This window comes from Rhagoletis zephyria, unplaced genomic scaffold (assembly GCF_001687245.7).
Source record: "Rhagoletis zephyria isolate East Lansing unplaced genomic scaffold, Rhagoletis_zephyria_1.1 Rzeph_scaffold_00569, whole genome shotgun sequence".
Lineage (NCBI taxonomy): Eukaryota > Metazoa > Arthropoda > Insecta > Diptera > Tephritidae > Rhagoletis > Rhagoletis zephyria.
The window spans coordinates 32,473-55,254 of record NW_016157653.1 but is presented as its reverse complement, the minus strand read 5'-3'; the positions used below and the strand labels follow the sequence as shown (position 1 = coordinate 55,254).

At 40.3% G+C, this 22,782-nt stretch overlaps 1 protein-coding gene across 1 annotated transcript; it reads right to left on the bottom strand.

Moving 5' to 3' along the window:
* Positions 1-14,698: 14,698 nt before the first annotated feature.
* Positions 14,699-16,198, bottom strand: LOC108360426 (putative nuclease HARBI1). The gene is made up of 3 exons (XM_017612699.1): positions 15,927-16,198; positions 15,335-15,853; positions 14,699-15,276 (listed from the first exon to the last, which is right to left on the bottom strand). The coding sequence occupies exons 1-2, from the start codon at positions 16,163-16,165 to the stop codon at positions 15,433-15,435; spliced, it is 660 nt and encodes a 219-aa protein (XP_017468188.1). The 5' UTR covers positions 16,166-16,198; the 3' UTR covers positions 14,699-15,276; positions 15,335-15,432.
* Between the last annotated feature and the right edge of the window lie 6,584 nt (positions 16,199-22,782).

The window sequence follows — 22,782 nt, the reverse complement described above, 5'->3', positions numbered from 1 at the left end:
AGCCATTTTTTAACTTGCTTTAAATAAATCGCCTTTATGTTAAATATTTAAGTAAATTAATATTATCTCGTCTAAATATAATTTTTTCCCATTTAGTGAGGTCATTTTTAAAATTTCTTATTCCTCTCGCTAATAGTATAAAATTACTGATAGTGAGCTCGAAAACCAAAGAAAAGAAAGAAGTCACGAAGTCGTGTGTGACTATGGTCGCAAGTGTAAACGAGAGGAGGGTATGGGGCGTTCATGTAACAGAGTGCTTAAATTTATAAGAATATCTGCTTGATAAAGTTATCGGTTTAGATGAATACCACCAATAAAAATAATATGGTAATTTCTTACATTTTTGGTCAATAACTTCTGTGGCAATTGCCAAGGTTTTGTAAAGCAAGGTGTAACAGAATTTGTCTCTTTTACTCCTTAACATTCCTTGCGGCATATATTTTTATTCCCCAAAGCAGGGGATTGATTAAGGATCAGAAAAATATTTTGGAAAGGTGTATGTTGCCGAAAGAAAATTTTCAGAGATGAATCTCATTAAAAGTAAATATAGGAATAGGCTTAATGTCGAATAAGTTGAAAGTTAAACCAAAGGTCAGAAATTTATACGCAGTCTGATAATTTACTTATTTTTTTTATTATAAATTTATTCATGGAAGGTTTCTTTTGAATATTATGTAACAATTTTTCCTTATACCGTTTAATAAAAAATGTTAATTTGCTCCGAGAATTTCGATTTTGCTGCGATTTCCGAGTCATTTACTCACGAATCGAGTTTTCAGTAGTCCGTATGCCGGCCAAACTGCTGTAAAATTAGTTATATAAACAAATTTTAGATAATTGTTGTAGTAAATGTGCCTTGGATATACACAAAAACTGCAGTCATGCTTAAATACAGTGAACTGAATTTATGCTGTAGGAGCTTCAAAGTTAAGGGCACTGTTAATTGCCTATATAGTATTATAAAAATATAAATTTTTGCCCGATAGCAGAAATTATACGATATAAAATCGTAGCAGAAATTATACGATATAAAATAAGATATCTCATACCATCTATCGCATGCGACGAACTGTCAAATTCACGGTTTGACAGCTACTTCGTCAAATTTACTTTGAATTCCAGGTATAGAGAAATAGTGGAATTTGTGGAAAAGCGAAACAACCGTATTCGGATACAACACAAAGCATTGGTAAATAATATTATTTTTCGTATATAAAGCGTTAAAATTACATATATGGGTGTTTCCATACAGCCGTACGCGACATTCGTACGCTTATAGAGTAACGTAAATCTATCAAAAATAGAAGTTACAGAAAAAAAAGATTACGGTTATGTTGCAACCAAAGGGTACTATGTTTGAGAAAAAAATAAGCAGCCTCGAAACTTTGGTGTGGAAAATATCCGTTCAAAACCAGGTTATAACGTACGCGACAAAAAAAGAAGTGGTTTTAAGGCACATATACATATATGCGAAAGTCTGCGAATCATGATAGTTTTTCTTTTCTTTAAAAATTCCTAAACTAAGCTAAATAATGTACCTTTACAATCCTTCCATTTTTTGATAGAAATTATCTCTGGTTAGTTTTTATTAAAAAAAATTATAATAACGTACGCGACATAACGTACGCGACAGATTTTTCCCCCATACAATATTTTTACTAGTAACACATACTAAATTAAATTTTTTCAGTTCTTCTCTTCACCGTTTCGCGTTTTCGAAACCTTTTTCCGCCATCTGAATGCGAAATTTAAAGTTATAAAGCCGTTTGAATTCATTTGCTTGCTTTAAAAATTGCTAAACTAAGCTAAATAATGTACCTTTACAATCCTTTCATATTTTAAGAGAAATTATCTCTGGCTAGTTTTATATAAAAAAAAAAACAATAACGTACGCGACATAACGTACGCGACAATTTTTCTCGTAAGTAATAAAATGTATTTATTGAGAACTCTTCTCGCCACCGTTTCATTGTTTTACAACTATTCTAAATAATTTAAATGGAAAATTTGCAATTAACATTGGTTTTGATGTATTTGATTGAAATTTTCGTACTTACAATAACGTATGCGACAAACTTTAAAGGGTAATAAAATATATTTTTACTTCGGTTGGAAAGAAAATTTTACTGTATATCTTTAACTAGAAGAATTCTCGCTTAAGAATTGTAATCTGCATTACCTGCGACTGCCAATATACAAATGACATAGACAAACAATGTTTTTGCATAACGTACGCGACATTAGAATACTATCAGAAGCAAATCAAAAAATTACCGTTATTCGAGCTCTAACTTCTCCTTTTTCTCATTTTTATAGTTAGTTGTTATTGCAAATTTGATTTTAAGATGTAATTGTAATGTTTCAAATCTCTCAATTTAGTTAATAGGAAAGAGAAAATAGGCATTTCATTAGAGAAAACTGAGTCGAAGAGACATTCAGTTTTACTCTTCCATTTTTGAGTTTTAAAATTCCAATAAGCTGAAATACTTCTATAATATAAAAATTCGAGTATTTTTCTCTTATTAATTCGTCTTAAAAACCCTTTTCAGTTGTTTTTATTTTTTCAGTCCTGGTTGACATTTTCAAGGAAACACCCATATGTATGTATAGGAAGTATATTATAGAATACAGGAGGTGCATCCGAAGTCTTCGATACCATTAAATTGATAAACTTTTATAAGAAATTTGAGTGCCTTTGGAATTATAAAAGTGCACAATATAAACGTATAGACTTATACCCCTATTCTGCAACACTTTCATATTCGGATTTTGCTACGAATCGTAGAAGTGGTATGCTGCAATCCGAATCGTATCTTCGAACTTTCGAAATTCGTAACATGACATGCTTAAAAATGAACGAGTAAGAATTGACAGCTTTTTTGCGTAATTTTGTACGAAAACAATTCTGTGTCGGAATTGAGATAAAAATAAGCAAAAAGATGTAAATCGATGTGTGTTTGCAGGAAATATTAGTGGTGTTCTTTAAACAGATAAATTTGCCTTTCGCATATACATACGTATATTTTTATCCACTTCTTTATATGAACGAAAAAAAAGAATGTTTGTTGCCCCTTATCGAGAAACTTCGGTACGGTTTATTTATTTGTACAATGATTTTGGATTGTTGTATCCAAACGCATTACCCGAATCTAAAAACTTTAAAAAGCACGTATTGTCAAAGGATTAAACATTCATTTAAAACAAAGGTTCCAAATTTCTGAGCTTTAGTTTATCAACAAATTCGGTTTGAACTACGCACTGTTTTTGTAAATTTCGATGTGGGTTCTGCGCAAAGATACTGTGGATGGCGTAGCCGGAGTAATATGCACAATAAATGTTGTATACCTTTCATAGTAGAAGAGGGGCTTTCGCCCTCTTCTCCGGCAACACAGAAAAGAAAATTCCCATAAGTAAAGCTTATAATCCCTAAGCGCGGCCGAAGGCAGAAGCAAGCGCAACCAGGTGATGGAACTAACAAAATGCATATTTTCAATGGCTCGGAAGAAGCTGTTATTGCATTAACTGGATGGAGAACCAGTTCTTCAGGCATATTAGGAATTATAGCTTGTGGCTCAACAATTCAACCAGAAGCTGACTTAGAAGCGTTCATGGTTACCATGCCCGACAGCTCCGCATACCTTTGTAAATCCATTGCCACAGCGCGCTCGTCCTCCGCTGCTATAATTGCAAATGCAAAATAATCCATAATTTTCCTCAAAATATGTAAAATCAACCAATTTTACTATAAACAAGCACATGATGATTGTTTTTGTAATTCTTTTCCACTTTGTTTTCCTTCATACAACTGGCTGGCAATGCTGCACATTTTTCGCAAGGGTTGCAGCATATCGATTTTTCGTTTTTCGTAACGTAGCTACGAATTACGAATTACGAAAATGCGGGTTCCAGAATAAGGGTGTTAAAAAGAAGCGCGTGGGTTCAGATTTCCAACGAGTTTACAAGGGATATTGAGGAAGTGAAGCGCAAAGTCAAGCATGTGCGGAATGCGAATGTTGCAGAAAAAAGGAAATTTGACAAAAGTCAAAAAGTCTGGTTCATCGGCAGCAATCTTGTATGAGCCACATTTGTACTGCTACAATGACATGAGCTTTTTAGACTCAGTAATAGTTTTGGGAAAAACCGAAAGCAGCTTGGTTGGTTCAGTTCAAATTACCCCATACGTTCTTCTTATTTGTATTCTTGGATTACCTTTTGTTACAGGATGTTGTAGAACGGAGTGGCGACCCAGTGGATAATGTTGATTTGAAAGCCACATTTGTTGATGATGAATGCAAAGGGCAAGAGCAACAAATACCAGCTACAAACATTCCAACAAACCTTGCGCCATCTCCATATCCGACTCAATCCCCTACTAATTGATTCACATCATCTACATTGTCGACACGTCGCCGTCGTCAGGCGATATTAATATTTAAAATAGCTGGATTTGTATAAGTTTTGCCCTCAAAATGTCAAAAAATAAAAGGTATCGTGGTTATCGACCGGAACGGAGTGCGACAGGAACTGAGTATTCAACTAAGCAATCCAAGATATAGTTTCATCTGCAACAGGCACTACTATTTACTTAATTTGGAAAGACAATTGCACTTCAGCTGCAGCAATTGCCACTGTCTACGCTAACGGTGACCATGTCAAAAATACATTCAATGGTGTCAGAGGCTTTGGTATAGTATTTGACACCCACCCATGTGCAAAGAAATTCAGACATATTGCAAGCTGCATTAAAATGACGCAAATATATCATTTGAATAAGAATTAGATATTTATGTTAGGGCTTGCCGGTACCGCCTGCCCGGTCCCTTTTATTTCTAATCTATAATTAATTATAAGTTCCAATTCGGTATTTAACCGTGGTTGCGCATATTCGACATTTTATTAACTATAATTTATAAATAAAAGAGACGGATACTTTGTATTGAGACATTACCGAACATGTTGGTAATTTTTGGAATTAAATTGAATCGCTTAGCCTGTTCCGGTACCCGTCCGATTTACAAAATTTAGTCTGAAGGCTCCCATACAAAAATATTTAATAAGCGTCTTCGGTAATATCTTCCGGCCTATTTCTAACTAAATCCTGTAAATCTGGAGCGTACTGGAACAGAATAAAAAGGTGTGCCAGACCCTAAGTGTCGTAATTTTGCTTTTACATGGTTGTTCAAGTATTTCATTCGCAAATGTATTCAGGCCTTGAGAACAGATTTCTAACTTTTAAAAGTAATGTCCCTTGTTAATTACATATCGACCGCTGAGTGGAAGATCGACCGATATCGACAGCCGGTTCGAAAACGCCCTATCAGAGAAAACTTTTCAAGAACTACTTCAGAATTTATTTGAAAAACGACTTATTTCAGAATTCGGTTCGAAAATGCGTTATATTAGCTGCCGAGTCAAAAACGCCCTATCTCACCATATTTTCGGTTGAGATAGGGCATGTAAAATTTATAAACGAAAATGAAACGCCCTCAAAAATTGGTTTTAAATATTCTTTATTTTAAAGTGTAGTTTGCTGTAGAGAATCGACTTACTTTCCCAGATGTTGATGAAACGAAGAAGGATAGACAACAACAACTTTGTGGAAGTGACAGCCCGGTGGTGTGTGTCAGTCGTACGCTCTCACAACATGTAGCAGTCTGTATGGTACAACGGCGCAGGACTGGGTTGCTGTGTTTTCATGTAGCATAAAGCAGGGTTACATTCTAACATTTTCCGCCCACCTCGTCAACTTCTGACGAACTATATGCCGCTTTGCCGCCCACCATGTCTACACTCCGCCCACCATGTCCAGGTTCAATGGGTGTATCCAATGGTAAGACAGCAATCTTCGAAATTGCTCGTTTTATGGTGGAACCTTGCGTGCGAATAGTAGCTACTCTTACGAGACCATCTGCTCCAGTATGAACTTCCAGGATGCGTCCAAGAGGCCAATTCATGGGTGCGGTCCTCTCGTCTCGAACTAGCACCAAATCGCCCACTTTGATGTTTCTGGTTTGGTACTGCCATTTAAGTCGAACTTGCAACCCTACTAAGTACTCTGCGCTCCAACGCGCCCAGAAATTTTGTTGCATCTGCTGCAGCTGTTTCTTCCTCGATAGTCGATTGATGTTGGTTTCTAAAAGATTCGGTTCTGGACTCGCGATAAGTGCTTTATCTATCAGGAAGTGTCCAGGTGTCAACGCTGTTAGGTCGGTAGGATCACCAGATAAGGCCGAAATCGGTCTTAAATTAAGCACCGCTTCCACTTGCTTGAGAATAGTGTAAAATTCATCTTCTTAATGCCGGCCTCCCAGAGGCTACCGAAATTCGGCGAGCCAGGAGGTATGAAATGCCAGGTAACGCCCTGCCTAGCGCAGAATTGCCCAGCAGCCTTCATCTGCTTATTATACGCATCTACATCAGCTTTCAATACTGCATTGGCCCCGACAAATGTTGTGGCACAATCGCTATAGATATCGTTACTATAGCCCCGTTGCGAGAAAAACCGGCGTAGCGCAGCAAGAAAGGCCTCGGTACTCATATCGCTCACTAGCTCTAGATGAATAGCGCGGGTGCTAAAACACACGAAGAGTGCAACATAACCTTTATAGCGATGGTGACCTCTGCCTTTACTAGTACGAATCCCATAAGGACCGCCATAATCAATACCACATCGACTGAACGCGTTGGCTGGTGTACAGTGGTGCTCCGGCAAGCTACCCATAAGTGGATTCGTTCGTCTGGGTCGCTGTCGAAAGCACCGAACGGAGTTGTGAATTAATTTCCTAATAGCGGGGCGAGCACCAATAATCTAATACCGTCGCCGTATGTGATTAAGCGTCGCTTGTGTTCCGCCATGCAGGGTGGACTCATGCGCATGGGCTAGAATCAGCCGACAGAATGGGTTTTCCTTCGGAAGTATAATTCGGAATTTCTCCTCAAACGATAAAAATGAGTGGTTTAATCGCCCATGGACTCGTAGTATTTTCTCTTCGTCGAGCATGGGATTAAGTTGACAATGTGTGCTTTTCGCATGTATCGGCTCTCCTTTAAGTAAGGACGAAATTTCGTTAGAAAAATTAATACGTTGTACGTACCTTATCCAGAACTTCATGGCCTTGTTTCTTTCTTGGCTTGTGCACCAGGATGTTCTTTCGTGAGGTTTCTTCATAATAACATTAAAAAAACGATGGCACCACGCTGTGACCGAAAGAAGTGTGTTAATGTGCGAATACTTGAGCAAGAATGCATCGCAAAATGGTGGCTCCTTCTTGAATGTGGTAGTATAGCATATTGGTTTCTGCTCGGGAACGGGATTGTGGTTTGCGGGTTGAGTCGGCCACTGCTGCTCATCTTGGTACAGCCAGCTCGGTCCCATCCACCAAGGTTCCAATGTGAACCACATAGAAGGTGATATACCCCGGGAACCAATATCGGCCGGATGTAACTTCGTTGGTATATATCTCCATCGGTCGCTGCTGGATAGTTGTTGATTTGTTTTACTCGGTTTGCAATGTATTGTTTATGTATTCCCGGATTTGAACGAATCCAGCTAAGGGCCGGGGTTGAGTCAGACTAAAAGAAGGTTTGCATTGACAGGTGGTTAAGAGACTCCTGCACTTTATAAGCAAGTTTCGCAGCCAACATTGCCCCATTTAACTCCAGAAAAGGTATAGTTAATTTCTTCAGCGGAGCAACCTTCATTTTGGCCATTAATATAGACACCTTCACTGGTTCGTCGGCAGCAATGACGCGGAGATATGTTATCGACGCATAAGCAAGCGCTGATGCATCCGCGAAAACGTGGAGTTGATACACGCAGTATGCACCCATCTCGGCACTTTAATGGCTTCTACTTCTCGTAGCTCCGTTCGAAAATTTCTCCACTGCGTCTGATAAGGTTCTGGAATGACATCGTCCCAGTTGCAGCCAGTGACCCACAATTGTTGGCAGACTATTTTACCTGATGTTAGCCAGCCAGGAGGGTCATATATCTTAGCAACATTCGCGAGTTGTTGACGCTTGGTAATAGGGCCAGATAGATCTGTCATATTGACCTTGTAGATAAACTCATCGGACGAGGCGATCCAATAAAGACCCAATGCTTTCACTTCCTGATGTTGATCGAAGTTACATCTATGTTCGTCATCAACTTGTTCACCTTCGATGCTATGCAGGAAATCTATTGGGTTCGAGTTCCACTTTCGCAAAGTGAACCCTCCTCTTTCCAGCAGGAGCTGTAGTTCCGTTTGAAGACGTATCGCACTTTCAGGGTCATCCGCACCGTGCAGACAATCGTCCATGTAAAAGGAATGCTTTAGTACTTGGGCTGCCTGTGGGAAAGAATCACCTTCATCTTTGGCCAACGATTGGAGGACTTTTATTGTAAGATTGCAGGTACAAAACTGAATACTCCCGTAATGGTCCTATTCCACGAGCTTTAAACGAACTTAATATGATTTCGAACAATGTTTCATTCGTTTTTGCATTTTCATTAGATGTTTTTAAAAACTCCTTGGATTCCATTTTCTAGTTCTTATCTATTATTATTTAGTAACTAAGCTGAATTTTGTTATTAGTCTGTAAGGAACTTTTATAAGTTTATTAGACTAAATAAATAAATAAATAAAAGATATGGCGAACAGTTAAGTCCATAAGTGACTGTACGTAGACGATAAACCGTCGGATCCCCCATCTCGTTTAACCATACAATTCGCTGTAAGTCAGTGTCCTCAGGGTCAACCAATATTTGGCGATAGCACTTCTCAATGTCTGTCATAAATCCTATACGGTAAGTACGCCACTTCAGGATAACCGACGCCAGGTTATTTTGCAGTTTGGGGCCTACATGCAAGCAATCATTCAACGATACTCCTGACTTATTCCGATACGACGCATTGACAACTGTTCTCAACTCCGTAGTAGAACTAGATTCTTTGTAAACCCCATGATGGGGTATGTAGCAAAATTGTTGCGGCCAAAGCGTTCGGAGACAGGCCCCATGTGCCCGAGGCGGAGGTACTCATCCATATACGATTCATACCGTTGTTTCAACGTCGGATCCTTTTCTAAGCGTTTTAGTTGCTAATTAAATAACCGGAACGCGCCCTTCTTCGAATTCTTTAGTTTATTTAAATCGGCTCCATTTTTTAAAGGATATCTTATGATGTAACGACCACAATTTGTGCGCTTAACCGTGCTCTCAAAAAAGGATTCACATTCAGCTTCATCCTCACTCATTGGGGCTGACGCTGATAGATCATCTTGCTCGTTGAATTGCCACATTAGCTTAACTAACTCGTTGAGCTTCGCGGAAGTGGCAGCGCAGACCGTCGGTCGCTCCAGTGGGATTATTTGGTTCGGCACCTTTCCAAATATTACCCATCCTAAATGGGTTCTTCGTGCGATGGCAGAGCATTCGGGCAATTGCTTGATCTCTGGTATCAGCGACACGCTATTTACATCTGCCCCCAGGATTAAGTCGATAGTGGTTCTGCCAATTCCAGGTCAGCGAAGTCTTGGAGCACATTGTATTTAACATGCGTTGTGGGCAACAGGTGACCAAGACTTGGTAGAGTTAGAGCTGAACAGCTCAACGAGAATTTACTATTTACAAGCGAGCGCATTATGAAGTCAACAGTCCCGGTGGATTTGCCAACCTGTGCTCCCCCGGCTCCAGTAACAGGTACTCGAATGAGAAGCCGCGAGAGTCTCAATTGCTGAGCAGCGAATTCGCTGATAAATGTGTCTTGGGAGCCGCTATCAAGAAGAGCTCTGAGTGTGAACGCGCGCCCAGAAGGAGAGACAACACCCAGCTGGGCGGTGGCAAGTAGTGTTGACGATCGTGAATGCTTTTGTGTTGATGTACACGTAATGGGTGTAGTGGCACGCACATGGTTGACGCAACCGAGTCGACTGTTCTCTTCTTGACACTATCATAAAGCATCGTGTGGTGCTTTGAGTTACTTCGCTTGCATGAGAACGACGACGGACATCTGTTTTGCATGTGATCGCTCTTCAGGCAATTCTTGCATAGACCCTTTGCCTTAACTGTTTGTAATCTATGAGTTGGAGATTGGGCCTTAAACTTTGAGCAGAACTTCAGTATGTGCTTTCCTGCACAGCAGGGGCATGGTAGATAATTGGCTTGATGGCAGCGGATGGATTGATGGCGCACTGGCTTAGGACTGCTTCTAAACCCACAATGCGCTTCTCTAAGAACTGTACTAATTGTTTATATATTGGGATGTGGTTGGGAGAGTCTAGGGACAACTCCCATTGCTTAAGAGTTTCTGTATCTAGCTTTTCGGTGATCAGATACACAAGCCAATCATCCCACTTCTCCGTGGGTCTACCAAGCTTCGTCAGTGCACGCTCGGACTCTGTGACCCCGTCCATAAGCTTCTGTATTGCTGTTGAGCATTCAGCTGACGCGCTAGGAAGTTTCACGATGTTGTGCAAGTAGGCGCGCAGAAGTCGTATTNTTTTGTCTAAATCTCGCGTTTTTTCTCTACCGTGTACACTTAGCTTTAGACGCGGTGTCTTTCGATGCTATGGCTAATTGCAAAGCTTCCTCGCGTGCCGCGGTAAATTTGGCCCAATAATAATCTAGGAGTCGTTTACGAGCTATCAAGTAACCCCGGGTTTGTTTCTGCTTCGCGGTTTTTCGTGTATTTGCCGAAAAGTTAGTAATGAGCTTAGCCAGGCTCTCTTCTTTCTCGCCTTCCATGCCAGTGCAATTTAACTTAGTTCGCTTGTTAAGGTTATCCACGTTCTTCTCACGTTGCGTTTTAGCAACAAACCGGGGTGCAGCTCACTGATCGCAAAACTAGTAAAAGAAGCTGAGTGTTTCGTACAATATTGGGACGTTTCCTTGCAAGGGATGCCAAAATGTAAAACGAAATGAAACGCCCTCAAAAATTGGTCCTAAATATTCTTTATTTTAAAGANACCTTTGCTGAAGTATATCCCAGGCAACTTTGAAATTGCTGTCAATAACTAGCAAATTTCGGAGGAGCACTTCGGCGTCTCCTGATAGGCAGCCTTTCAAATAATGCAATCGCTGGACATCGGATAAGGTCACGCCATTAATAACACACGTGGAGAACGTGTCCTTGAAAGATAACCATGTTCCAAAAGTTCCGTCGAACTTTGGCAGCTCGATTTTCGGTAGCTTCATTGTTGTCTTTGTGGATACGCTTTCAGTCGTCCCTGATGGACTTGGTGCCTGATTATAGAGTGCGTCTTCCAACTCCCCTAATGCCTCACAATAGGCGCCTTCGATTTCTGCAAAACGGCTATCATCCAACTGTGNAAATTGGTCCTAAATATTCTTTATTTTAAAGAGTAGTTTGCTGTAGAGAATCGACTTACTTTCCCAGATGTTGATGAAACGAAGAAGGATAGACAACAACAACTTTGTTGAAGTGACAGCCCGGTGGTGTGTGTCATCGTACGGTCTCACAACATGTAGCTGTCTGTATGGTACAACGANCTTGTTGTATGTACATATATATGTATTTATATCAAAGCCACGATGTAGAAAATATAGTTGGCGCCATCAGCGGAGCGCTAACCCTTCGTCGAGTTGACAGCATTCACCAATTTTCTGACGTTATAAAATACATTTTCGCAATATGAACAATAATTAAATTTTGNACTGGGTTGCTGTGTTTTCATGTAGCATAAAGCAGGGTTACATTCTAACAGGGAATTTTGAACCAAGTTCTGAAACAGGGCGTTCTTCAACCAATTTCTGAAGTAGGACGTTCTCGAAAAGTTTTCTAATAGGACGTTTTCGAACCAGCAGCCGAAATAGGTCGATCTTCCACTCAGCAGTCCATATGTGTATATCTTNTACTTATTTGCCGAAAAAAATTTTACCTAAAAGTAGACAAATGTACCTAAAAATTTAACATGGCAACCTCTCCCTTCGGTACANGAGTTCAACAAAGCACGCCAGTCCTTTCTTTTCTGTGCCAACTGACGCCATTTAGAATTGCCAAGTGAAGCCAAATCCTTTTCCACCTGGTCTTTCCATTTCAGTGGGGGCCTCCCTCTTGCTCTGCTACCACCAGCGGGTCCGAGTTGAATACTTTCTGAGCTGAAGCGTCGGTGTACATTCGAACGACAAGGCCCAGCCAGCGGAGCCGCTCTATTTTAATTCGATGCACTATGTCCATGTCGTTGTAATAGGCCCGTCAGAATGGGTACTTTGCGTACGTTCCGCTCAAGGATGAAACTGACAGTTGAGTAGACTGTGTGTGTTTGCATAGAGAGCGCCAGATTGGCAACCCTTGCGTCGACGGACTCAACGAACGTTGGCCAACTCTCAACTTTTGACGCAAGTAAGTCCGGCAATGCTGACATTTGACATTTGAGTTTCATTAGCGCCGTTTTCTTTTAATTTTTCATTTGCTCAACAAAATTCCTTCAAAACAAGAAAAACACAAATTTGGGAATATAAAATGGAGTTTAAATTAATTGAAGCGGTGCAAATGCACCCTTGCTTATATGATAAAAGTATAGTGGCTTATAGAAACCGGTTGGGGAAAGAAAAAGCGTGGAATTATGTGGCGGCCGCCACAGGTTGCAGTGGTAAGCGGCGATTCGGGTACGGTTTAATTGTTTGTTCAACGACTTTGGGTTGCTGTGCGGTTTAAAATATGCTAATTTCGCACACACACCGCCTTCCCCTCCGACCTCCACCCCAAAATCGTTGTACAAATAACTAAACATTTCCCGTACCTTGTGTTTTCCAATGTTTTCAAAAATTTATCGGCAGTGGAACAGTGTCAGAGTCGCTGGAGGTCCCTTCGCGACCGATTTGTAAAGGAAGAAAGCGGAAGAAAGGCGCCTTCTGGGAGTGCTGCAAACGACAAGGACGGTAGTGGATGGAAATATTACGAGGCATTGGCATTTCTGCAACGGCACGTTGCACCACGCAAGTAATTTATGCAACCATTGCTATCATTGAATCCACTTTAGTCAGCTTCTTTCGTGAAATCTTCAAAAGTGCTATCACTGAATGCGGATACATATGTATGTACTTACATACATGGCTACGACCGTAGCCTATACTTTGAATGTATACGTTCCGGGGAATTGAGATTCAGTGTTACATTTTCGTAGTTTCGCAAAAATCGGACTGCGATGGTTACAGCGAATAGTCCCGAATACTTAATAGAGTATTACGAGGTTACACCGCATGCTCGCCTAAAAGAATAGACATATTTTGGAACTTTAAGCTTTTTTAAGACAAAATTAAAAATTAGTTTCAATTGCCGAAAAGTCCACTTATATAGATGTATATATATTATTTAAGGACGTTTGGCAACACAACGTTTGGTACCAACATAAATCTTGAAAAATGTACATCGCAGCCTGAGCAATCCATTAATGTATATGAGTCGCAACCTCTTTTCGAATATTCCTACGATGAAGAGCCCGTAATTGAGCAGACGCAGCAGACAGTTGCTAAGAAATCGCTTTGATTTTTGCACTTTGTATACTAAAATTGAATGGGCTATAAAACTGTATACTTTGGTTAAAACTTGCAAAATATGTATGCAAATTTACCGAATTTTCCTTCGTTTAGCACAAAGTTTAGAGATTTCAGTTTTATTTTTTTTGTTGCAGTATAAACAGTATTTTTTTAAACAAATAGCAGAAAAAATAAAGAGTAAACAATTTTGCATACATTTTCAAAAATTCTGTGTCAATAATTTTGCGCGGCACTGTATATATACATATATATATATATGTACAAGTATGTATATAGTATATGTACATGTACATACATNTCCTTCGTTTAGCACAAAGTTTAGAGATTTCAGTTTTATTTTTTTTGTTGCAGTATAAACAGTATTTTTTTAAACAAATAGCAGAAAAAATAAAGAGTAAACAATTTTGCATACATTTTCAAAAATTCTGTGTCAATAATTTTGCGCGGCACTGTATATATACATATATATATATATGTACAAGTATGTATATAGTATATGTACATGTACATACATTTGCGTTCAACTAATTAGAAACGAAATTCAAAATGATATTGTTTGCAAATTGTTTATTTTTTTATTTTTAATCATTTTCATTTAAAATATAATTCAATCTGTAACAGAAACCACAATAATAAAAGTTTCAAAGCTTGCGAAACTTGCAAAAAAATTTATCAAACTTTTTTTATTGTGGTGTCAGTTACAGATTGAAATATATTTTAAATGAGTATTATTAAAAATAAAAATAAACAATTTGCAAACAATATCATTTTGAATTTCGTTTCTAATTAGTTGAACGCAGGTGTATATACATGAACTGTTGTAATGAAATGTATAAACTGAATAAGAAAGAACAAAACCAAATGTAAAGTTATGAACTGTATTAAAAAATTGAATTACTTAAATAAAATAAAATTACTTACTTTTTTAAAAATTTGGATTACTAAGCTCGAAATTGTGGATATCTAATATACAGTAGTCGAAAAGATTATAACCGCACCATATATTGACAAGTTTTTAGGAGTATTTTGGTTTTTTTTTTAGTTTTAGTTAATTTTTAGAAAAACTGTAGAATTCTTTAATAAAAGCCTTGTTATAAAAAAAAACAAGTAAAATTAAGTAACAAAAATGTGAAAACTTGTCAATACGTGGTGCGGCCATAATATTTCCGGCCACTGTATGATAGTTAATATTTTTAAGCCCGCTATACAGCTCATTGCGAGCGTGAACGTGAACTTTTTAGTTTGACTAATAACTTCGTTATTACTTCACCTTTTGAATTAGTTAATATCAAAAATAGAGAATTAAAATATCTTTCAGAATTATAGAATTAAAAGTAATTATTTATTTTAATTATTTGCACTACATGTACTTGCATGTACTCTTCTTTACTGGGTTATTCGGGGGTGAGATACTAAATAATCTTTTAATTCATCCCTCAATTTAAAAGCATTGTGGGAAGCGTTGTTTGAGCCCATGCGCCTAGCATTCTGTAAGGGGGCAGGAATTTCATTTCGCCATAAGCCCCTTCTCACTTCGCCATTGATTTCTTGATCAATTGCTTCAGGGGGACAATAGCTACCATCGGGCATTTTTACATAGTTGTGCAACACGACAGTGGCCTTCACTATCTTCTCGGTAGAAGCGGGGCTCATTTATAGTGGACTTAATAATATTCTTCACCGGCACGCCAAAATTCCAAACTCGTTTTCGATGACCCAACGAGCCCGGGACAATCGTTGGTTAAAAATTTGCCTTGCTGGTGGTAAGTTTGTTCCTAAAAGAAATAAACGTGTTAACAGCGAAAGACAAAAATATAATCACTTCTTACAAACCTGGAAACGGTCTCATCAAAAATGGTTTCAACGGAAACGCATTATCGCCAACAAAGTAATGGGGAAAACAATTGTTTGTACCTGGTAGAACATCATTTTCAGGCAGATCCAGAGTAAAGGTTTTTGCCGAAGCCCGAATTCCATAGGACACCGCCATCGCTTTGGGAACCGTAAGCGCCAATATCGATTCCAGTAAATGTATAATTGGCGTCGCATACTGCAAGTAAAACTATGGAATAATTTCCCTTGTAGTTGTAGAAGAGAGAGCCAGAGTTTGACGGACAAAATACGTTTATATGTTTGCCGTCAATTGCCCCGACGCAGTTCGGCAAATCCCACATTGTATAAAAATCAATGGCGATTCGTTTCCACTCATCATTCTGTGGTAATGAGACATACACGGGACCAAGCACTTCCCACAGTGCGTCGCACGTTTCTCCAACTATTTCCTTCATTGAGGAGAGTCCGACCTTGAATGAAGAGGCGTAAAAAGGCTTACCTCCACCATGAGCCAAATAACTAAGAATAAATTAAACCCACATTATTACTTATATTTTTACTATGTGTGAGATGTGAGCAATATACAACTTACCACAGGGCCAAATAAAGCCGGCATTCGGGAGAAATAGACGGTCGATTCGAGTTTTTAGTAAGTTTTTCTCGGATCAAATTAAGGAGCAGGTCGAATACTTTCTTCTCCATCCTAACAGTATTTTTAAACTCCTGTGGGAAGGAAAAGTGCGTGGCAAAGAAACCATTTGCTTCACGATCTCGTAGATCTGGTCGTACCCACCATCTCCGATTGCCATACAAACGTTTGAAGCACTCCATGGCTTCCAACAATATTAATGTAATTAAAATTACTTCAATAGCTTCCATTTTCAAAGTTTATTTATTATTTTGATAATAACAAATAAAAATTTTTAGATTTATTCGCAGCGAAAAATTTGGCGGTAATAAAGAACAGCTGATTTTTGTTTACAAACGCAATACCTCAAGTGGCGTATCTCTACGTGACGTACGCCACTTCCTTCGCATACTTTTCCGGTACTGACGTACAAGTACCCATTCTGACGGGCCTATAAAGCTCATCGTTACATCGTCTGCGGTGCTCGCCGTCGCCAACTCGTAAAGGCCCGTAAATCTTCCGCAAATCTTTCTCTCGAATACTCCAAGAGCCGCCTCATCGGATGTTGTCATTGCCCATGCTTCTGCGTTATATACCAGCACGGGCGTTATAAGTGAATTATAGGGTGTGGTTTTTGTATGCTGAGAGAGGACCTTAATCCTGAATTTCCTACCCAGTCCAAAGTAGCACTTGTTGACAAGAGTGATTCTGCGTTGGATTTCCATGCTGACATTATTATCGGTGTTAATGCTGGTTCCCAAGTAAACGAAATTCTCTACTTTCTCCAAATTATAATTGTCAACAGTGGCGTCGCGCCTATGTGTTGACTGTTTGTTTGATGACAGGAGATACTTCGTCGTGTCAGCGCGAATGTGCTGACTATTTGTTTGATGACAGGAGATACTTCGTCTTGTCAGCGCGAATGTGCTGACTGTTTGTTTGATGACAGGAGATACTTCGTCTTGTCCTCGTTTACCACCAGACCCATTCGCTTTGCTTCCCTATCCAACTTGGAAAAGGCAGAACAGACTTCGCGGTTTTTGTTAGCGATGATGTCGATGTCATCGGCATAAGCCAGCAATTGCACGCTCTTGTAGTAAATTGTTCCTGAGCGGTTCAGTTCTGCAGCTCTTATTATCTTCTCCAACATCAGATTAAAGAAGTCACATGAAAGGGAGTCGCCCTGTCTGAAACCCCGTTTTGTGGCGAACGGCTCGGAGAGGTCTTTTCCAAGTCTGATGGAGCTGGTGGTATTGCTAAACGTCATTTTACATAGCCGTATGAGTTTTGAGGGGATGCCAAATTCAGACATAGTGGCTTTTGACAGCACTAAAAGGAGTTGCCTATACACTCCTTTTAGTGCTGTCAAAAGCGGCTTTAAAGTCGACAAATAGGTGGTGAGTGTCGATCCTTTTCTCCCGGATCTTTTCCAAGATTTGGCGTATTGGGAATACCTGGTCTATGGTGGATTTGCCAGGTCTAAAGCCACACTGATAAGGCCCAATCAGTTCATTGAAGATTAGGTCCAGTCTTTCACACAATACGCTCCATAAGACCTTGTAACCTATGCTTAGAAGGCTGATCCTGCGGTAGTTGGCGCGAATGGTGGGGCATACTTAAAAACCAGTCGTCGGGCATGCGTTCATCTGACCATATTCTGCACAAGAGTTGATGCATGCACCTTATCAACTCCTCGCCGCCGTACTTGAATAGCTCAGCTGGCAGGCTGTCAGCTCCAGCGGCTTTGTTGTTTTTCAGCCGCGTTATTGCTATACGTACCTCGTCATAGTCAGGCGGTGGAACGTCGACTCCGTCATCATCGACTGCGGGCTCGGGTTCTTCTTCTNAGTTGATGCATGCACCTTATTAACTCCTCGCCGCCGTACTTGAATAGGTCAGCTGGCAGTCTGTTCAGCCGCGTTACTGCTATAAGTACCTCGTCATAGTCAGGCGGTGGAGCGTCGACTCCGTCATCATCGACTACATGCTGGGGTTCTTCTTCTCCTTAACTTTCGGTGCTGCTAACATTTAGTAGGGCGGAAAAGTGTTCCCTCCATAATTTAAGTACGCTCTGGACATCAGTTACTAGGTCGCCATTATTGTTCTTACAGGAGTGCGCCCCGGTCTTTAAACCTTCCGTAAGTCGCCTAACTCTCTGGTAAAATTTTCGGGCATTCCTCCTGTCGGCCAGCATTTCAAGCTCTTCGCACTCACGTATTTCTGCCTCTCTCTTCTTGTTGCGGCAAATACGTCTCGCTTCCCTCTTCAGATCCCTATAGCGGTCCCACATAGCGCGCGTTGCGCCCGATCGCAGCGTGGCCCTGTAGGCGGCATCTTTTTTCTCTGCAGCTTCCTGACACTCCTCATCGTACCAGTTGTTCTTTTGTCCGCCAGCATATCAAGCTACTTTTTCGGCGCCGGTACTTAATGAGCGGGAAATGTGGTTCCACTGCTCGCATATGTCGGTTTGTTGAAGAGTGCTCTCTGAGAGCAAGGGTGAGAGTCGAGTAGCGAAAGCACTGGCTGTCTGTTGTGACTGCAGCTTTTCGACGTTAAGCTTTCCTTGCATATTTGGGCGCACATTTTTTGGGACACAGAGGCTGCAAAAAGATAGTGTGGTTCGAGTCGATGTTTGGGCCCCGGAGTGAGCGTACGTCTAAAACACCGGAAGCGTGCCTTCCGTCTATCACAACATGATCGATTTGGTTTCTCGTTTTTCGATCCGGAGACAGCCACGTAGCTTGATGGAACTTTTTATGCTTGAACCTGGTACTGCATACTACCATGTTTCGGGCCCCGGCGAAGTCGATCAGCCTCAATCCGTTGTCGGACGTTTCGTCGTGGAGGCTGAATTTTCCGACGGTGGTTCCAAAGATCCCTTCTTTGCGCACCCTGGCAATGAAGTCGCCAAGCACGATTTTGATATCATGATGGGGGCAGCGCTCGTACGTGCGCTCCAAGCGCTCATAGAAGAGATCCTTGGATACCTTATCCTTCTCTCCCGTCGGCGAGATGTTGAAGAATATCGCATTGATGCGGATTGTGGCTAAACGCTCGTCCACCGGGGTGAACGACAATACTCGGCGACGGAGTCTCTCTCCCACCACAAATCCAACTCCGAATTTGCGCTCCTTTACATGGCAGCTGTAGTAGACGTCGCAAGGCCCCAGACATTGCTGACCTTGCCCCGTGCAACGCATTTCTTGGATGGCGGTGATGTCAGCTTTTGTCCTTACGAGGACATCAACCAGCCGGGCAGAGGCACCTTCCCCATTAAGGGTCCGGACATTCCAGGTGCATGCCCTCAAATCGTAGTCCTTTAAACATTTGCCGTGGTCGTCATCATAAGGGGGGGTCTCATCCGAGGCTTTGCCTTGCTTCTTCACTGGAAGTGGTTTTTACGTGGCGGGTCCCAAGCCCAGCGCACAACCCATTGCTGGGACGGGGGTGGTTTCGCAACCAAATACACGTTTATATAGCGAGCCGCTTGCTCCAAGCAGACACCCGCTTGCAGCCGCACCTACTGGTGAACAGACGCTGCAGACTTCAGTGAGCCCTTAAACCGAATAAGTCGGAGTGGCCGCACCGAAGCTCCTTCTCTTTCTGCCGTGACCCAAGGCTCCACTCGGAGTGGTTACCGCATCTCGCACATGGGTTGCTCACGTTGCCCAGAGTGCGCGAACGAGGACGCAAGAGTCGGGATTGAGTATAGCCATGCAACTGTAACTGCATACCCAGCGCAACGACTATAACCCCTTGCACTCCTGTGTGATGACTTAGCTCACGTAAAATGTGCTGGTCTCAATCGTAGGGTGGGCGATATCATACCCGACAACAAAGGTGTTCGTTGGTTGCCCCAAGTGCAGACCAACCGAAGTTGACCTTTGTAAAATGTTTAGGAGCGCCAAAAGTGGCTTCCAGGAGTTGGGTAAGGAGCTAAAACTTCTAAACGAAAAGTTTAAGCGATATGAAGATGCATTTAAAGACTTTAATTGCATTGAATCTTCATCCTCTCCATCACCCAAGCTTAAACAAGCTTGAAAAAAGCGGAAGCATGGAGGCGACAGCATTGTTCCTAATCCCATTGCTTTAGACATTGACACTCCACCAACTGATTCTTTGCCTACTCTTGGCTTAAATAAGGAATTAATAAGTTTTAATTTTCGTGTGTTGAGTTATCTCAAGCTGCATCTTCTCAGGTGTCACTACAAGGACTGCGGGAAAAACGACAGCTGCGTCTGAACTTAAATCTCAATGTGGACCTTCTCCGGTACCCAAAGAATTAATCGTAGTTTCCGCGAATAAATCTGTGTTTATTTCGCGTTTTTCTAGTGAAACTTCGGTAAATGATGTTAAGTCTTATATAAAGTCAAAGCTTAGCCCCCGGTACATAGCTATTAGAAAATTTAATTTTTCATACGAAAGAAGCATATCTAGCATTTTCAAAACATTGTTGATGGTTCATTCTGGCCCAATGATGCTATAGTTCGTGAGTTTGAGTTTAAACCTCGAGCTCGGAATGAAAATACTGCTCAAATTCCCTCCTCATGATGAAAAGCTTATAAGTAATTTTTTCTTCAATATTTATTACGAAAATGTTAGAGGTCTAAATACAAAATTAACCGAGCTGTACTTAAATGGCCTTATTCATAAAAAATAAAGTAGTCTTATAAAAGGTTTATAAATTGAAAAATGTATGAAAACGTCAATTTATAAAGCTCTTTAAACCTACTTTATTTTTTATGAATAAGGCCAAAAGTCTTTTGATTTAAATTATGAAATGTTGGTCCTGTGTCTTAATAAGTTGTGCATATTATCTATATAAGCCATTAAAAAACATCTTCAATGCTTCTCTAAAGCAAGGATTTTTCCCCTCTTTGTGGAAGGAGTCGTGTATCCTGCCGCTGTATAAAAATGGAACCAGGTCAAATATTGCGAATTATAGCGGAATCGCTAAGCTGTGTGCCATTCCTAAAATATTTGAAGAAATCGTTACGGAAGAACTATCTTATTTCATAACGCCTCTTATCGATGTATCGCAAAACGGCTTTTGTAAAGGCAAATCAACTGAATCAAACCTTCTTGAATTCACTACAAATGTGAACAATGGTCTCAAAAGTAACTATCAAACTGACGTCATTTACACTGATTTCAGCAAGGCATTTGATAAAGTATCTCATTCAACTCTAATAGACAAACTTGATAAAATTGGTTTCCCTCCAATCCTGCTGCGCTGGCTTTCTTCTTATTTCATTGGCAGGAAACAGAGGGTTATCTTTAAAAAATGTGCATCTCGGGTAATTCATGTGACGTCAGGTGAACCTCAAGGTAGCCACATTGGCCCCCTTCTGTTTCTTTTATTCATCAACGATCTTCCAAATATTTTGAAGTATTCGTATTGCTTAATGTACGCAGACGACGTTAAGTTATTTAAGTTCATTGGCGCTCCAGGAGACAGGGAACAATTATAGGCGGACCTTAGTAATGTGTCTAAATGGTGCGGAGTAAATTCTATGTCACTTAACTTGAAAAAGTGTGAAAAGTTGTGAACATAGTGTTGATCAGGTAACTAATTTCATCGATCTAGGCGTAACAATGGACCCTAAGCTTGAATTCAACTCCCATGTAAACTCTTGTGTTAATAGAGCCAAGGGCGCCTTGGCTTTCAGCAAACGTTGGGCTAAAGAATTCAGAGATCTTTATGTCACGAAACCTCTCTTCACCTCCCAAGTCAGGCCGATCTTAGAATACGGGCCGTCGTATGGAACCCTAGATATCAAACGCATTCTGACAGACTCGAGTCGGTACAGAAACAATTTTTATTATTCGCATTAAACAATTTGCCTTGGGATTCGACATTAAATCTCCCACCGTACAAAAGCCGCTTGAAACTCATAAATTTTCCAACGCTTCACAGCCGTAGAGAGATGCTCGGGGTCTTGTTCATGAATAAGATCTTGAACGAGTTGGTCAATAGTCCCTTTCTACTGAACCAGATCACGTTTTTTATTCCTTCTAGACCTTCTAGATATTACAAGCCCATTAAGCTAACTATTTGTAGAAGAAATTTTGAAATGCATGATGCTTTTCGTTGCCTATGCCAGGACTTTAATAAGCATTACGACTATTTTTACCCCTCCGACTCACTTTTTACCATTAAGAAAACCTTACTTGAAATTTTGAATAAATAACTAGTAAACCTTTACATTGCACCTTATTCGTTCAGCTGGTGAACTGTATTTCTGTTCAGTTTATGAGGTAAAAGTGGTTGACTCGCACACTTTCCCGACTGCGCCACGGTTGTGTTTAGCATTTGTAAATTAAACTTTGAAATGCATGATGCTTTTAAATTAATATCTTTAACCGGGAACTAAAAATTACATATTTATGACTGCTTGGTACAATTGTAATCGGCTTCGTATATTTTCGCGACCGTGTAAGACAATACGAGCATGGATCGGAAACTCGGGCTTTCCGACCTTGATCAACAGCTTGTCCACAGCGCGGAGCGGTAACTAGAGCTTTCTACCTGCCACACACAAAAGTAGACTTGAGACTAGGCCTCGCCAGCTACCAAACCTGCTATTTTATATTATTATTATTATTATTAAAAATCAATATGTAATATTAGTCTATTCTGTAATATATCACACATTTAAATATCTAAGGCGCGTATTCATAGTCCAGCAACTAAGTCGAAACTAACAAAGTTGCAACTTAAATTGAAGTACCAACTTAAAATTTACCTCTATTCATAGTCGCATTTCAGACTTCTACTAAGTAGTTTCGACTTAGTTTACGATATAGCAAAACGAGTGTA

What these genes read in the sequence shown, in the direction of transcription:
- LOC108360426 (XM_017612699.1), bottom strand. Translation starts at nt 16,165, where the DNA reads ATGGAGTGCTTCAAACGTTTGTATGGCAATCGGAGATGGTGGGTACGA. An exon ending in CGGCTTTATTTGGCCCTGTG is followed by an intron (nt 15,854 to 15,926) that starts GTAAGTTGTATA and finishes ATTTATTCTTAG; the next exon opens with TTATTTGGCTCATGGTGGAG.